General features: G+C 38.0%; 1 protein-coding gene across 1 annotated transcript in view; it reads right to left on the reverse strand.

Annotated features, from left to right (window-relative positions):
- Positions 1–7192: 7192 nt before the first annotated feature.
- The window catches only part of LOC310738593 (synaptic vesicle glycoprotein 2C), a 33128-nt gene continuing 21996 nt past the window's right edge, over positions 7193–18324 (reverse strand). The window contains exons 5-13 of the mRNA XM_083563717.1: positions 17376–17509; positions 17104–17193; positions 16739–16849; positions 16014–16102; positions 13731–13895; positions 12000–12133; positions 10480–10683; positions 10211–10370; positions 7193–9981 (exon numbers count right to left, since the gene is read on the reverse strand). Of these exons, the coding sequence (XP_083419843.1) occupies positions 9798–9981; positions 10211–10370; positions 10480–10683; positions 12000–12133; positions 13731–13895; positions 16014–16102; positions 16739–16849; positions 17104–17193; positions 17376–17509 (1271 nt within the window). The 3' untranslated portion in view covers positions 7193–9797. The remainder of the gene's footprint in view (positions 9982–10210; positions 10371–10479; positions 10684–11999; positions 12134–13730; positions 13896–16013; positions 16103–16738; positions 16850–17103; positions 17194–17375; positions 17510–18324) is intronic.

The following is an 18324-nucleotide window of genomic DNA, read 5'->3' on the forward strand; positions in this document are numbered from 1 at the left end:
GTAGTGAGTGAGGGGGAGGGCGAGAAACCTGAACAACTGCAGTCAGAAAGGTATAAAGGTGAAGAGCCTGAAGAAGAACCGATTGGCTTCATTGTAAGCGGTTAAGGTTAAAGAACTGTTCGGGGGGATAAGTCAAATCTACATTCATTTTACAGTCAAATCTGAACAAGTCAGTCAGCTAACACACACACACACACACACACACACACACACACACACCTGGTGTCCTGTCATAGGAAAATAACGAGGTCATATGACACGGCCGCTCACAAAACGCACACAAACCATGACATGAATTCATCAATGACACCATGAGTTCCCAATTTTGTTTAATTAGTGTATTATTTACCCATTTATAGGTACATTTAATGTTGTTGAAAATCCATTAAACATTTTTATCAGACACACCTGTACAGAGGGATTTACAAGTGAGCAGTTAAAGGTTAAGGGCCTTGCTCAGGAGCCCAGCTTTTAACGCTGTTTCCTGATGGACAAAAATTCTCAGCTCAATCATTTTTCCTGATTTCCCTCCAAATCTATCTTCCTCCATGTTAACATGACGGAAAAATGTTATTTAAAAACACTAAAATGTATTTCATTGAATACGTTGCCTGCACAAACCATTACAAATAACCGACTCTTTCATGTGGAGCAGACGGAGTAGAAATCAACCTGACAGGGTTTCACCACAAAATTATAGATCGGAGACTCCAAGATGATCCATCTTCCAAAAACGGACGGAAAAAGTCTGGAAAAGTTGGATGATGATGATGTTGATGATGATGATTCTCCTGAAGATCTTAACGTTTCCATCGGCAAATGTCTCCATTTCATGGACTTGTTGTGGTCATGGATTTTCAGGTGCAAGAAGACTTTTAGGTTACGGAAAGATTGTTTAATTTTATGTAATCCTGTCCTGCTCCAATCGGCTGTTCAAATCAGCCTCGGAATTCATTTCTGCAGAAAGATTTCTTGACAAATGTTCATCGTTTCTGGAGATACGGAAAAACAGTCAGAGCATTTTACTCACAGAAATGCAGACAGTGTCCGATGGGACAGATCTGTGACCGTAACCCTGACCTTGGTTAAAAAAAGGAGAGAATGAGAAAAAAAGAGAGAGAGAGAGAGAGAGAGAGAGAGAGAGAGAGAGAGAGAGAGAGAGAGAGCAAATAAACATTAGTCTTTTTTTTACTGCTAAAAACAGACATGCCATAAAGAGCTCTTTGTCCTGAAAGTCAAAGGTTATGTGATATTTTTGCTTACGGTGAAGTGAATCAAAGCCACGACAGCAGAGGGCAGACTGGACAGAGTCGGCTTTGTCTCACCATCCAGAGAGACAGAGGGAGAGAAGAATGAACCCTTAGACCCAGAAAGAGATAGAAGACATGGAACGAGTGACAGAGCGAACGAGAATAAAAGACGTTGTGGAGAGGAACGGTTGTTTTGATGTAGACTTGCAGTTTGCTTTATTTCCACTATTCCTTGTGGTCAAGAAAACAAACAGCCAATCAGAGTTTTGTATTTTTGGTGGCAATGTAAAGATCCACCTCAATGTCTTACATTAGTAATTTTGGTAGTTTGTTTGGTAGTTTGATACTTGTTCCAACAACGTTTTTGAAATGACAAAGTTGAGCTTGTGAATGGATTTCTTTATGAGCTTTGTACACTTTTCTGGCGACAAGCTTTCAGAATATTTCGAATGGTATAATCTGAATTTCCTCATTGATTTTCAGATCGAGATGTACCGTAGTTGATAAATAAAAGGAATCACAGATGTGTTTGGTCTGTGGTTGGTCATGTCATATAAAAAATTTATAGAAATGAATGAATGCATGATAACGAAGGAAAAATATACCAAACTCTCTCACGAAAGCTAACAGAATTAGCTACCTGTAGATATACATGACTGAAAGTGAAAAAGAAATGCTTGTTGCTGATTAGTTTTCATGTGTTGATTATAACAATGGTCATATACAGTATGTATAATGGTTATTGCTGTACCTTTAATGCTATGTTGTTGTTTTTTTGGCATTTATTTTCTCATATATTTACAGAACAATATCCTGTGTGAATGAGGGAATATAAAATTATTATTAATAATAATATTAAAAATCCATCACAATGTAATTTTTTTCATTGAAATGATTGAGTTAAACATAGTAATGGGATCGCAAACCTTTTCCTAACATCATCCACACGTGTGTGTGTGTGTGTGTGTGTGTGTGTGTGTGTGTGTGTGTGTGTGTGTGTATTCATGTGTGTCCATGTGTTTCATCTTCTGATCCCCTTGATCTTATTTTTTTTAGAAACACTCTGACCTCAGCAGCACTCCATTATGGCTCTCAGCTACTCTGTTTGCTTTTAAGGCCGGGGTTCCGGATGATACACGTCATAAATCTTGTTTCAGGGCTTTGCTTCAGTGAACAACTCTCAGGTGGAGTCAAATAATATATGAATTGAATGCATACTGACTTTTAATAAATTGTCAGCATGTGAAATAAAAAACAGGGAGCAACATGAAAGTACGGGGAAACAAAATGAACATCCAATTTAAAAGCCAAATTTCGGATAATTTTTGATGAAGGTACATTGAAAATGCTTTGAAATGTGTGTTAACAGATTATTCAATTCCACAATTCTCGGTGTAACCCCTTTTTAAGTCCTAGGAATTTATGCCACTGTTTAAATGTATATTCGATCATATGTTAGATCAAAATGGTCCCCCAGCAATACAGCTTCAGAGTTCCTGCCACTTCTGGAATGTGTCCTTGAAGTTTTCTTTTCGAAGTGTGTCAAGCACTTTCTGAAATTCGCGCTGGATCTCCGCAATGGTGTCAAAATATTAATCTTTGAGCTGCATCTTCATCTTAGGGAAGAAGGATGCAGGAGCCAAATCTGGTGAGCAGGTTGTGTGCGGTGGTGAGATCACGTGGATTGTCCTCGGACGATCATCATGCACAAGTTGCCGGATGGTTTCAAGGATTGAGCTCGTCGAAGGTCTTCCTGATTTCATTTCAATTTCTTCTGTTTTTGAAGTGTGCGTCACTCAAAAGACCCCGAACAACTCGTTGTAGCATCGCCGTATGTCAGATGTATGTGATGTCAAATGTCACTGTGGCAGATTTGTAGAATATCACATTCGCTCTTTGTTCTAACTTGCTGTCCATGATGAAATTGCAGACGCACGAGGTCAGAATACCACCAGTTACACCATTAGCCTTGAAACGTCTTGATAGTGACCTCGTAAAAAGTTGGTGCTAGAACTTGAAATCACTACTGTCTGATCATACGTCCAACATCTCCACTGAGGGACCACTTTCCATTTCTAGCTATAATCTAAGGCTACATTACAAATTATACTAGTTTTTTTATTGATTGTTATTTTAAAAGGTCACTTTGCTTCATATTTATCCATTAATCTCATATAAGTCAATAAACACTATACTCTTACGGTTCTAAGAACATGAACGCTCATTCATCTGACTGATGTTCTAATAGCACTATATATAGAACACGCTCTTACAAGAACGTCTAACATAAGTACCTGTGAAATACTTAATTACAAAACATTCAAAGAACTTTTTACCACCTTTTATCCTGCGCTCAGGAAGCATGATCGAGGCCTGGAGAGTTCTCCTAGCAGTAGAGCAGATCTCACCCACTGCTCATTATTAAACTATGCCTGCGGCTTTATCATGACAACCTCAAAGCTCTAGTTAATCGCAAACTCGACTTTACTGCCAATAACACTTTAGCGCTGATATCATCTCCATAGGAACGCATCAGAGCGAGCAGCTGGTGTACAGTATGTGTGTGTTGGTAAGAGGAAGCAGGTGACTGAGGAATGTCCTCTGAGACCAGACTCCATTTAACTGTTGGCTTTTATAATAACTTCGTCTCGCATGTGCTCCAATTCAAATGTTAAATATATGTATAGTATCCGTAGTAATAACAACTTATTCAAGAATGTTAATGCTTTTGTAATGAAATGTTTAATTGACATTTACGGAAGGAGTCTCCAGTTTCAGTGTTTTTTTGGAACTGTTTCCCGACACCTTCTTCAATATTCATCTCTTGACCTGCATTCAGCAATTTACAACAACCTACATGTACACAGAACTGTGCATGGATGAAGCTTCTGTTTACAATCTCTTCCTCACCTCCCAGTGTGTGTGTGTGTGTGTGTGTGTGTGTGTGTGTGTGTGTGTGTGTGTATGTGTGTGTGTGTGTGTGTGTGTAAGCTAATTTTAGTACCACTTGACTACAAATATCCAAGGTGTTGAGAGGTCTGAGCAGGAGACGTTATAAATACGCGTGTGTGTGTGTGTGTGTGTGTGTGTGTGTGTGTGTGTGTGTGTGTGTGTGTGTGTGTGTGTGTGTGTGTGTGTGTGTGTGTGTTTTTGTCCTCCCTGACCCATTTTCTGATCTCAAGACACTTTTTCCATTCAGGTCTGATTTCTAGCTATTTCAAATAAAAAAAACATTTTCTGCACACAGAACATCAGTAAAATACTATGGGAAAATGTCAGGATGTATTTTTTAATTCATTCCAGGACACAAATGTACATTTCTATCACCAGAGGAGCATAAATGTTCTTTTTGAGGTACAAACTAGGATGTACGGAGATTTTTCTAAAGCAACAAAGCATTTTATACTCTATTAGGTACATTCCTGTATCTTGATTTTTTCTGTGTGTGTGTGTGATCAGTCCATGGTACAAACCTGATGAGATAATTATACTTTTCCATAGTTATTTCAGATATAATTTTTTCAAGATCTTAGGGTTGCTTTGCTTCATATTTTGTAATATATTCACATTTTTTTTTATTAAAAAAAAGATCTAAAATGAAGGTACTTTTTCCCCCCCTTTTTTTTTTTAAACCAGACAAACATGGGGGATGCAAACTTTTGTAAAACAGTATTAATAATAATAATAATAATAATAAAAAAATACAATAGTAAAAATTCAATAAAATAAAAAAATGATCTAATACCTCACACATTCTTATTCTTCTTACATACAGGAAGTGGTCGCTCAGTTGTTAAGATGTTGGACTTCTGATCGAAAGGTCATGAGATCAAATCCCAGCACCACCAAACTGCCACTGCTCGGCCATCTACTCAGGGTAAGGGCCTCTGCCAAATGCCATATATGTTGATGTAAAGGTACTCGGACAGATGTTCCTGATGATGCAATGACGAGGCCCTACCCTCAACAGCTGCATTTATTCATTTATTAATTTTTACTTATTGAAATTCTATTTATTTATCATGCTTATTTCCTTGACATCTCCTGTTCCATCGAATCAGAATCATGTGATGCTGAACTCCGTATTACCGCACAGCCGTCTGTCATTATCATGAGTATCTCAATATTCCTAATATTCACCCCCTCATTACATTTGTAAATAAAACAAAAGAAGAGATATGTTTCGATCGCAATCGCATTAGTCACTCAAATGATCCAACCTGGGGTCATGGTGCTTAGTTTGGAAATCTTTACGTGATGGTACGTTTTCAGACGACCTGTCATTGTAGACGTCATGTAGGTTCACGCCACATGTTTGTGTTTAAGTCCTCTTTATCTCTGAGGCTTTTTGCGGTAATTACAGCCTAGGGTAAGTACACGCCGTGCCACATGTGGGCTCGAGAAAGAGCTGTAGTTTTGATTTTGTCAAACATGCGAAACAAAAAGGTAGGATTAGGACAGAAACGGAGCCTGATTACAGAGCGCTACAATTTTCTTCTTTGGTTTACGGCTCGGTGAGACCGGCACACATCTGGGATACGCTTACACGCGCTACGACTTTGATGTGGCCTGCAGCTGGTAGATATGAAGCATGGAAAGAGAAAAATGTCCACTGATCCAACCTTCATCTCTGAGAGAGTTATAGATCTGAGTCTTTTTGTTGTAAAACTCACTTATCCTACTCTGGTGTTCAAGAAACCTTTGTCCCAACCCTGGTGCACGTTCCTACACTAAACCATATTAGTGATTTGTTACATAGACATGCATCAAATATACAAAAGTATTGGGACACCTTACTTTTCCAACATACAGTGGCTGTCAAAAGTGTGGAAACATCTAGTCTTTTATTGTTTTTAAGACACATGCATTTGTTTCTATGCAAAAAAAACTTGGTAAAAGGCAAAAACACACAAGAATTGAACAATGAATGACTACAAAAAGTTCTGTGGAGTCCAATTGTGACAGAAGAGGAAGAGAACAGGACAGGAGTCTCACCCATGGAGTCAAACATTTAGGTGGAAGGTTAATGGTTTGGGGTTGTTTTGGAGCAGGGAAGGTTGGAGACTTATTCTAAAAAGTGAAAGAAAACTTGAACCAACATGGCAACCCTTCCATACTTCAACACCATGCAACTCAATCTGGACTGCGGTTTATTGGAACCATACAACAAGACAATTAGCTCTATACGCATTATTTAAAGAGCAAACATTCTATCTATCTATCTATCTATCTATCTATCTATCTATCTATCTATCTATCTATCTATCTATCTATCTATCTATCTATCTATCTATCTATCTATCTATCTATCTATCTATCTATCTATTTGGTCAAAGTAAAAATTTGATGCATTTGAAAAAAAAAAAAAAGGGACATGCACATGTCTCTCAGGAACCATAAAAGACTCGGGGTTTCCTAACGTTTGTATTACAAGGTGGATGGGTACATATCGCCATCTAGTGGTAAAATCATGCAAACACACATTTGTACTTAGGATATATCACAATGTTAAATACCTTTGTTATACTTTTCTATTATCTCCATTATATCTATTATCTATATCACTCTATCTTTCCATCTATATTTGTTTACCAGTGTTTACCCACTCTCACTCTTTTTCTTCATCAATCTTTCCATCTTTCTTTCTTTTATTATTTTTCCTTTTATCCTCTTACTTCTGTATCTTTTCTTGTTTTTTTTTTTCTCTTTTTTCTTTCTTCATTCTTCCTCCGTTTCTTCCAGTTTCTTTCTTTCTTTCTTTCTTTCTTTCTTTCTTTCTTTCTTTCTTTCTTTAATTTTTTTCTTTTGCTTTTAACTTTAAACTATATATATTTGTTATTAAATGTTACCTCCAGATGTCATATTTATTTCTCCACAGAAACAAAACTGCTGCTTCATCACTATAAACAATAAAATAATATAAACAAATTCACAGAAACCTGTTTGTTCTTTAGATATAATTTTTTTTTATTTCAGTTCAAACGGATCCAAAACCGAATCCACTTCAGTTTCACTCCTGAAGTTTCACACTGACTTTTTCTCTTCAAAATAAATCCAGAATATCCAGAGGAAAGATTTGGCCGAAGATTTTACACATATTTAATAAACTCTATAGAAGCCGAGCCACAACATCCTCAGAGACTCAGTCACATCATACATCATACACAACAAATCACCAAAATCATACACACCTTTATTATTATCATTATTATTTCTACTCCATTTATTTTGGAGATGTGACACGACAAACACAGAGAGAAATCTCCATAACATGCATGCAATAGCCGGTTTAAAGACAACATTATGTTGATGATGATGATGATGATGATGATTAGTAGTAGTATTATTTTGTGTTTGAGTGCTGTGTTGGTTTATTTTTGTGTTTGCTCAATGATGGAGAGATGAAAAGGGGCAGGTGGATGGATGGATGCAGGTGAATGGATTGATTTGAGCTGCCACATGAATGAACCGTAACTGATCCTGGTTTCAGCTTCCACTTATGTGGTGATCTACAATAAAAACACAGGTAAATCGAACCAGGTAGAGAAAAGGAAAAAAAAAACGTGTACAAACATGTGCAGAGATACTGATCACTGGTATAAATGTGCTTTTGGTTTTGGTCTTAATGCTAAAATAACGTCACTGTAATACGTCAGGATCGTTCATTTGTGCTATAAAAAATTTACAAAAATGTAAAAAAAAAAAAAAAAAAAAGAAATGCACATTTAAAAAGACGTATTGATCACCAGAAATGGGAAATCTAATCCACCCAACAAAGGTACACAAAATTAAAAATAAAAATAAAAAACAAGGCCGTTCTATATATAATACAATATATTTCTGCACAACATTCACTTATCAATGTAAAAAAAAAAAAAAGACAAATAGATTAAAAATAAAATAAAATAAATCAACCCTGTACGGTATTGCAAATGTCATATGGCACATTTATAAATTCATCAAAAGAAACATCAACGTCTGATCCAAACACGATAGCAGCCAATGTGTAGAAGAACCTGTTCAGGTGTGCGCAGTTGTGTGCTGCTTGTTCCAACGCTAGATGGCGCCAAAAAGGTGTGACATACAGAAGACCAGAGGAAGACCACACCCACAGTCATTCTCAGCGTTTTAGCGACACCTTCAGTACTGTAACTTTTTTCAGAAGCTTCTTAGGTGAGAACCGTACAGTTTCAGGAGAACCTCCTGCTTCCTTCAAACATTCAGCTAAAATTGGTCATGCTTTCAAGACACCTTCCTTTGAGTCTTCCTGATCAGCTAATCTGTCTCTCTTTTAGGGTCAAGAAATAGGCCTTACGTCTGATCCGAATGACTTACAGGTGAAAAAGCAAGTAGGAAACTTGCGCACACACACAGAAAGGGGATGAGATACTGACGTGCAGGAGGCAGATGGACAGAGGGCGAAAGAGGCACGGTATCGAGAGAAAAAGGCCATTCCGTGATTCGAGAAGACGAAACGCACAGCAGCATGAGTGAGAAACGCGACAGAATCGCAGCAAGGGCCGTCACACGTACACGAACAGGCGTGCATGCAGACTCGGGTTCGAGGAGGAAGCAAAAAAAAGGGAGAGAGACGGATAAAAACCGACACGGCGAATTGAAATAAATATAACTACACACACTACGAAGGCAAGCCCTTGCAAAAAAGCGTCGATTAACCACACGACAAAGTTCACAAAGACGAGAACGAAGACGAAAGCCTTATCGCTGCTTTAAAATGTCTTCCGCTTTAATTAGAAAAAAAACCCCAAAATTAATCTGAATTTCTTTTCTTTTCTTTTCTGCCTACACTGAGAGGAGTAGCCGCCGTTGGTCTCGATTGCCTCGGATCGACTCAAAGCCGAAAAACATCGTCCATCTTAAAATAATGATCATCATTTAAAAGGAATATTGTTATACACATAAAGGATTCCCGTATCCCTGTTTTAACAATGCACAAAGTGATATAATCATCTCAGCTTCTGCTTTCGGCACTGTTCGATTATTCTAGAACCTTTTTGCAGAATTTGGTCGAGATTGCAATTTTTTCCCCGATAAATATCAATAAATATGACTCCATATTAAAGCTGCAGTGAGTAACTTTTTTGTGCTCATAATAAAAAAGGAAATAAAAACATGTGCAAATTTCGACAGTCTCGAGAAACTGAAAGGTCCATTTTGCAATTGTTTTTTTTTTTGGTTTTTTTTATACATCATCGCAAATCGACGCCATTATATTAGGCACGGGAAAGAAGGTTCAGCTGCTATTTATAAAACTGTCGGTGTGAAGCCAGAAACTGATCCAGGATCATCTTAAGAGGCAAAACAGTGTTATTAAATGTGACTAAAATATTTCTCCAATTTTCTGGATGTTACATACTGCAGCTTTAATGAAAAAAAACCCCATCAAATTAACGATCTAACACTGAGTGTACAACTCAATAAATAATCAGACAATGTTGTCGCCCGGTGCAGCTGCCCCAACCCGGAGTGTCCTTCTTGTTTCCGTGGCAACAGTCCGTTCGGAGAGGAGTGGACGGAGTTTGGGGGTCACATGAGGACGTTGGCACGCGTGTCTGGGAGTCGTAGTCCCACGAGGCCGCCGCCCACCAGCACGCCCGATGCCAGGAGGATGGGAATCGCTTTAGTGATGCCCACCAATGAGCCGAAGATCAGGTTCCCAAACACGGCTGCTAACTTACACATGGCATTACAGAACCCGAATCCTGTTCCCCTGCCACACACACACACACACACACACACACACACACACACACAAAAAGAGGAAAATTATATGCATTTTGCATTCTAAAAAAATCCATTTATTCATTTTAATTCACACTGAAGAAATCAGCAAACACATAAAAACAGTTTCATTTGTGACATGGAGAAAACCAGTGGTGGATGTTTTACAGATTTAGCAGTGTGTGTGTGTGTGTGTGTGTGTGTGTGTGTGTGTGTACCTCCTGTCGGTGGGATACAGCTCGGCTGTGACTACATCCAGGGAGTTCCAGGCGGATATGCTGAGGCCGTTATAGAGGCAGAGCATTGCGATCATCATCGACTCGCTGGTGCCAAACCACAGGAAGAAACAACTAATACCGGAGAGAACCATCGATCCTCCTGATCAACACCGAACAACATACAACATCAAAACCAAGGAAAACAGCTCCAATGTCCAGAATGTTTCAGTCCACATGCCTGATTGAGAGGTTCTTACAGTACATCTTACCCAGCATGCTTAACCGCCCGACTTTGTCCATCAGCAGGGCGGAGACTATGTTACCTGGCAAAACAGCCAGGGTTCCTAGGAAGTTAATAAAGTACACCCAGTAGGCACTGTAGTCATCATCGAATGTGACCTGGCAGCCCGTCTTATTGTGTGCAAATGTGATGTTGATCACAGAGGAGCCGATAAATTTTGAGTCGTCGATATCTGTGTATGAGAAACACGGATTAGTCCTATGCTTTATTTACAAAATCCATAACATCTCATTTATATGGTCTCCACTAAAATATACACGATATAAACCAAAGTTTGTGGACACTCCACCATAAGATTGGTATGTCCATTTTTTTGGACATCCCATTCCACATTTAGTCCCCATTTGATCTAAAATAACCTCTGCACTTCTAGGAACATGAGATTTTGTGGGGATTTGTGCTCATACAGTAAGTCAGATACTCATGTAGGTGAGGTGAGGAGGCCTGGGATGCAGTCAATGTTCACATTAATCATATTCAATAAGGTTTAAAGCTCTACAGCAAGAGATCTTTCATATCTTCATGGAGCTGGCGTTGTGGTTTGGGTCTGTTAGTTCGAGTAAAGGAAACATTTTGTGCATTTAAAGACAATATAATCCTGTAAAACTGTGTGCCTCCAATTTTTGTGGAAAAGCCAGGTGTCCCAATACTTTTGCCCAACACAATAGTTTCAGACGAGATGCAACGTTCTTAAATTCTCAAACTGTCCAAGGTTTCAATTTCCAAATCAGAAATGTTTACTCTGTAGAGTTCAGTGTATTCCTGCTTTATTATGGCGGCCATCTTGAGAAATGCAACCCATAATACCATCTACTCCTTCTGCTTCCACAACTCCTCTGATTTCCATCAAATCTGTCGTTCGGTGGTTCTAGTACTTCATTGTACTTTTGATTTATACTTCGATCCTACATTTAATTAAACTTCCTATCACTGCAGCATGACAGCACATCTGCTTCTTCCATCAGGTCCACCTCTTAGGTCCAGCCCTTTCCTCCACTGAGAGATTTTGATATTCTTTACTACTTGTTCAGCATCCAAAACAATATTGCTTCGTTTTGTTTCCGTGGGAAGCAAATCCATCAAACCGACAACCTCTATTATTATAGGAAATACTCTTTTGAAGATTTATCGCTGCTGTTTCTCTTGAGGAAATATATGATACACGTTGTTTGAGGCAGGGTCTGGGTTTTATCCTGCTGAAAGCTGTTTGTCCAGACCTGAAATCTTAATCAGATGAACATGTTTGTTGTGATGGCTTTGTCCTAAACAGCACTCTTCCAACGGAACACACTTAGTGACCCTGAATAACATAAGGAAACTCGCACGCCTCATTTTGTAGAATTGAATTCCTGTTTCAGTGAGAAATATAAAGACTTTAAGGAAATTAATATTAGTTTTCCGAAAGCAGAAAATCAATGATCAGGATTCGACCTGCATCTAAACGTCACATGACATTCCAGTAAAACACGTTTTCACACACATACACACCTGTATTATAGAAGAACGTGTCCAGGATGGTGCAGTTCTTGAAGAAAGTCCCGATTGAAGTGACATCCTCAAAGTAGCAGTTCTGGAAGATGGAATCTTTAAAGGTGACCGATTTAAACTTCATGCTGATGAACCTGAGGACAAACCGATTCACTTTAATTAAACTTCACTTACATTCAGTTGAATTTCAATGTTGGACAGCGAAGAAATATTTCTACTGTGTTACTGTATTTAAGTACAAATTGAGAATAAGTTTGGTATCTTTTGGAACATCTAATTCACTATTTGCTGTTATAATAACGTCCACTCTTCTGAAAAGATGTTCCAAAATGATTTTATATGATACATTAAATCATGAAAACTTTGTATTGAAACTCCCACAGATCAACTCACTAACCCAACCTACTGCTTACTGCTGTATAATGTGATTCTGCTCTGGTATACTCTCAGGATTAATGCACCAGTCCCCAGTGTACATTGTGTATAAGTAAAAACAGGGATTCATAATGAAGTATCAGATGAACCATCAAACATTCAGAATCAGAAGGTCTTGTTGAGGGAGAATGTGAAAAACAGATAGAGGCGCTTTAATTTCCTGTTGTTGTGGCATGATGCGATGATGTCCTACGACTGTGTGTGTGTGTGTGTTTGTGTGTGTGTGTGTGTGTGTGTGTGTGTGTGTGTGTGTGTGTGTGTGTGTGTGTGTGTGTTTAGTGATAGTATTGAGATTCATTGATACTTAAAGCACACCTGAACACACACAGACACACAAAACCTCTAACCTTATGTGTAAGGGTGCCAATAATTTTTAAACAATTCCACGTTTGCAAAAATGAATAAAGGAATGAATAAATAAATAAAAAATGACTAGTTTAAGAAATGTGAAACAAGTGAATAAATGAAAGTTTTTATTTAATATATATTTAAAACTGGTTGCAGGTTTTGATACTTTTTTGGTTTAAATGGTGCCAAAAGTTCTGGATGTGTACAGTAACATCGTTGCTTATTTTCACCAAGCATCTCACAAACCGAACCTGGAAACAACAACAGGGCTTCTATTGGTGATGTCACATGATCAAGTTTGTGACTGGCTCCGCCCACATTAACCCAGAAATATTTCTGTGCCGTTTTTCAGATTTCTTACACCTTTTATGGCAAAATTCAAGATGAAGATTCAAAATTTCAAGTTGAAATGACCCCAAAATAATAATGTGTTGAATTATATGTTAATGCCAGCTATGTTAAATCAAAAAATAGCAACCATCTACCACTGATACTGCAATTCAGGGTACCTATGCATAAATCCGGATAAATCCAAAAAACGTGGTTTTTCGTCCAAAAAACGCTCCTCATCCACACTATCCTTTTCAAATGTTTCCAAAAGTTGCTCATCCACCTTGAAACTACTGAAAACGCTAACGTCCCTGTACTGCGCATAAGTAAACCGTAAGACGGTTCGGCGTGCGAAATTTATTTTACAATTCTTTGAAATGTTGTTGCAAATTTGTCCACGTGACTACATACGTCAAAGTTTTCAAAAGCCTTTTTTGATTTGATCCACTTTGAATAGCGTTTTCAAAAAGGCTACGTTTCTCTGACTAAAAACACCATCTCAGTTTTAAACAAAGACTAAAAAGGAAAGAAAGATTCGTGAAGGCATTGCCTCAGTAAGTCGGAATAACAACGCCGAATGCTCCCAAATTCTTGGGGGAGTCTGGATGTCATTCTCACCTGTCGTTGATGAAGAACCCGTTGGAGTGCACCTGGTTTTCCAGCGTGAAGTTGAAGGTGAAGTCTTCGATGCGCTCGTTGTTGTGGATCTTTACCCTTGCTGCATATTCATCCGCTTGGAGGTGCTTTATTACATCAGGGAACCACACTGAAAGACCGTAGTACCTGCACACAGGATGTTACAATAAATCACAATGAACAGCATGTTAAAAGAAATCGAATGGACCGAGCAATTGGGTTTGTTCTTCACTTGATTAATGATTTTAGCATTCTAAATAAGTATAGAGAGCTAGCTACATAGTTAGTTATTTGTGTCATTTGTCATCTCCAAAAGTATTATTTTATGCTCAACAATGGATCTGACCAGGAATCCAGGAAATAAGAAAAGATATAAATTAAACTTGTGATGTAATAAATACTTATAATTGTATTACTGTTAAGTGTTTGTAACGAGTTCTGTGGACGCCATGTTGGATTTTTCGGACCTTTCCATCACAGCGATTACAATTTCAAAGATTTTAATAGATATAAATAGAATCGCTGAATGTTTTTGGCATTCAGTGAATTTTGGGTGTCAAAAATAAGAACCCTTAAAAGGAATAGAAAGATTAGAACTTAGAAGAAAGAAAAGAGGAAGTGATTTGTGGGAAGAAGAGAAGAGAGAAAGAATGATGATGCCCCTCTACAGTCCACCTACTCGAACGATCCGTGACAGGTTTACTACATGTTTTACATGTTGAGAGAAAAAGATGTGTTGGTCTCACCCTGTTCTAGTGGGTGGATACACACACACACACACACACACACACACACACACACACACACACACACACACACACGATGGAAGATTAAGGATAACAAAACAACAGGATTACAGCTCCTGTAGATCAAAAAACCTCTAGTGTTTATAGAAGAATGGGGGTGGAAGAGCGCTCGCTGAGTGCACATCTATCGTAGCGATAATATTTTAGCAAACAGAAAAAAAATACAAATGATTTGATGATAAGTTTCCTAATATATGTAGAAAGGTTTGCTGTTATTACATACAGCATATAAAGAATAGTAATGCAGTAATTAACATATCTAACATTCTAACATATTAATGCTTTTGTATTAAATAAAGTTTAAGGCTAATTTAAAAATGCTTCTTTTAATTTGCTAGCTAACATTACACGTATTGTGATTACAGATAAATCTGTCCCCCTAGCGCAGCTCTGCCTCTGGGCCTATCCGCACAATGGCCATGATGACAACAGTAATTAGACCGACACTGGGCCGTCTTACGCAGCTCCGCCTCTGGGCCTGTCCACATTAACGACAGCTACCGTTAGCGCAGCAATTACAAAAGGACAGCACCTCATTACACTGCCACAGACACACCATTAATGTTTGTTTGTTTGTGACAAAAAGTGCGAGTGTGTCTGAGAAAGCGAAAGAGGTCATCTCTTTCTCACTTTCCATTCGGAAAGGTTATATCGATGAAAATGTGCTTAAGAAATATCCAGCACCTATCAATTTTGATTTCTACAACTCAAAAGTCTATGTTTTCTCAAATATCCTGTCGGATTAGTTTATTTAAAACAATGTTAGGTTAGCTAGCTAGGCAGTGCTAGCATTGAACATAAATCCTTTCCAAAAATCCTTTTTAGGTTAGCTGCTCCTAGCTAGCCAGAGTTAATGGTGATTTAAAACATGCATAGGTTACCTTATAATAGCGACTTAGCTAGTATTTCCATTACAAAATACTGTAACTACATGTGTTGCATGAAATCTCCCAACAAATTCGGTCAAGTTATCTGTCATGCTAGCTACTTAGATAATGTTTTTTATGACAAGAAGCCTTTCTAGAAATACTATCAGATTACCTCATTCTAGCTAGATAGTCTTATTTTTTTTTTTTATTTATCAGGTTCCCTCACATTAGTTTATAGTATCAGTAAAACATTTCTTAAAACCATATCTGAGATTAGATCATGCTAGCCTGATACAATGTACAATGTAAAATGAACTTTGACACTTTAGCTAATGTTAGCTAGCTTGTTAGGGCAAGCAGTTAAAATGATGACAATAATCCGACTAATGTTCTTGTAAGATTTTAAAATGTATATTTTGTTAATAATACTTATAAAAAAAAAACACAGTTTATGTAAACTAACAAAATCATATTCCCTGCTTTATTCATGTGTATACAATGTAAACTGCAATGACTTGAAGGCATGTGAAAGTCGAAAATCAGTGTATGAATGTGTGTGTGTGAGAGCAGGAAGGTTTTTTCTTCTTTACCCAAATGACAGAGAGAACCATACGATGGCAAGCTTCACCGTGTTGTCTTTAACAGGGTAATCCCAGCACTTTAGGAACGTTAGCCATATCTATAAAACACACACACAAATACACAAATTATGTATGCACAAAATACAGTTGTTACCCTGACTGGAAAAAATCTATAGATACAATCAGAATTTGTAATGGTTTTAATAGATATAACAGGAATTTAATTGGTTTAAATGGAAAGTGTAATGGTGTAACCCTATGAATCTTTACAGATAATTTGCCTTTAATTTATGCCATGTTATGTCTAAAGCCGCGATGGACCAATAGAACTCCTCTGGCAGCTTGTAGATCACTGAATGCCAGTTGATCATCCAGATTTAGATCCAATTTCTACACTGTTTTCTTTTGTGTTCCCAAACAAACAACTCTGTAGACACCACTCTGTAATGGTTTCAATATGATAACATTTTCTGACTGTATTTGTAGTGGAAACCATTACAATTTCTGTGATTGTTGCTATTGTCTTTATTCAGTCAGGACATTATGACAGCTTTATGTAGAACTTGATATTCTTCGGCGTTCCCCGGATAGCCTTTGGAACAACTGCAACACTGACCAAGATATCCTGCTTTCTGAAGATAAGGGAATGTGTAGAGATCATGCTGATAGCTGAAATTGATGTAAAAGTGCAAATGTGCATGCTGTGTGTATAAGTCAAGCTGATGTGGACTCACTCCACGGAGTTCGCTCCGGATTCGGAAAAGGACTTTAGCCACAGGGTTCGCAGACTCGGACTGCATCTCAACAAACTCGTCCAACTGCTTAGGGATCTTTATACGGTTCACCTGCAGGGGGAGACACACTCAGAGCTGCACAGACAAAACAACACTGCAACACTACGATACAGGACTAAACTTTTTTACTATCACAATGTGTTGCTTTGTTTTACTACCAAAATATACAGACATGCAACTTTCTGTCATCTTGACGTTCTTCCATTTGCACTTACATAATTAAGATGATAGAAACTCCAGTAATAAATAGAACAATAGAAGGTCCTCACTAAGCTTAAAAAAAAAAAACAGTGTATAATACTCACAGTAAAAACCTTCTCTGGCTCTCCGCGTGCACGCATGTTAGTGTCGTGGATCTGTTTCAGCACCATCCACGCCTCGTCATGTTTCCCCGTCTATACATATATATATTAAAAAACAGTATTCAGATATACTTCAACATAAAAACCACACATCATCTTCAGCATGAAAATGGGTACTCAGATTCATCGCACCAACCTAACATGGATTATTTAGCTATAACGCTAAATCTGAGTGTTTTAGGTGTAAGTTATCACATAAATATACACACACTTACCTCCAGAAAGAAGCGTGGACTTTCTGGCATGAAGGTAAGAGCGACGACTGCGCAGACACACGGTAATGCGCAGACGACCACAAACACTCTCCAACTGTGGAACTGATATGCCGAGCCCATGCTGAAACTCCAGCCTGCACACACACACACACACACACACACACACACACACACACACACACACACATATAAGTCCTTTAAAAAAATACTGTAAATACTGTACTGTAAATACATATACTCAAAACAAGAAAAAATATATAATACCCTTTTTTGTTGTTACTAACGAGTTTAAAGGATAATGTGATTGAGGAAAACAATGTGTGAAATTTCTTGCATCAATTGGGGTCCTTATTCCATTTAACTGCTGCTGGAAGAAGGTAAGATTTCACAACTTTGACTAAGCTGTGATCATAATGGAGTCAATTGGTGCAGCAAAGCTGTTTCATCACTGTGGGGATCCTGTGCAAGACAAGAACTGTAGAAGCGTAGTATCAATCGTGTTCAGCCCTTTCCAACCACTATCTAGCAGCCTTGCCTTACTTCCCACTGAACCTGAACATCTGGATCGTTATCTGGCAGCTCAGCCTCTCTGTACCTGCAGAGACTGAAGAGATACTTATGCTGTGAAGATAGCGTCTCCCATCCACCAGGCTGGATCATTATCTGACAAAGCTCTAACAGTAATGACAGTAATGAAAAACCCTAAAAAAGAGCTTAGAGATCACTATCTGCCAGCACTGCTCTCTCTGAGGGTCATCTTAAAGGCATAAGAGCATAAACACTCTGAATACTGGGTCTTTATTTTGATCAGTGTGTAAGTGACCAAGTGGGTGGGAATTTCTGCACCAAAGAAAGCATTATTATTGGCAAAAAAAAAAAAGCTGAAAGAATTTATATATAAAACAGGTGTTGAAACAATATATTTTCCTTTTTATTGAAACTTTAATTG

Source organism: Silurus aristotelis, assembly GCF_946808225.1.
Source record: "Silurus aristotelis genome assembly, chromosome: 16".
Taxonomy (NCBI): domain Eukaryota; kingdom Metazoa; phylum Chordata; class Actinopteri; order Siluriformes; family Siluridae; genus Silurus; species Silurus aristotelis.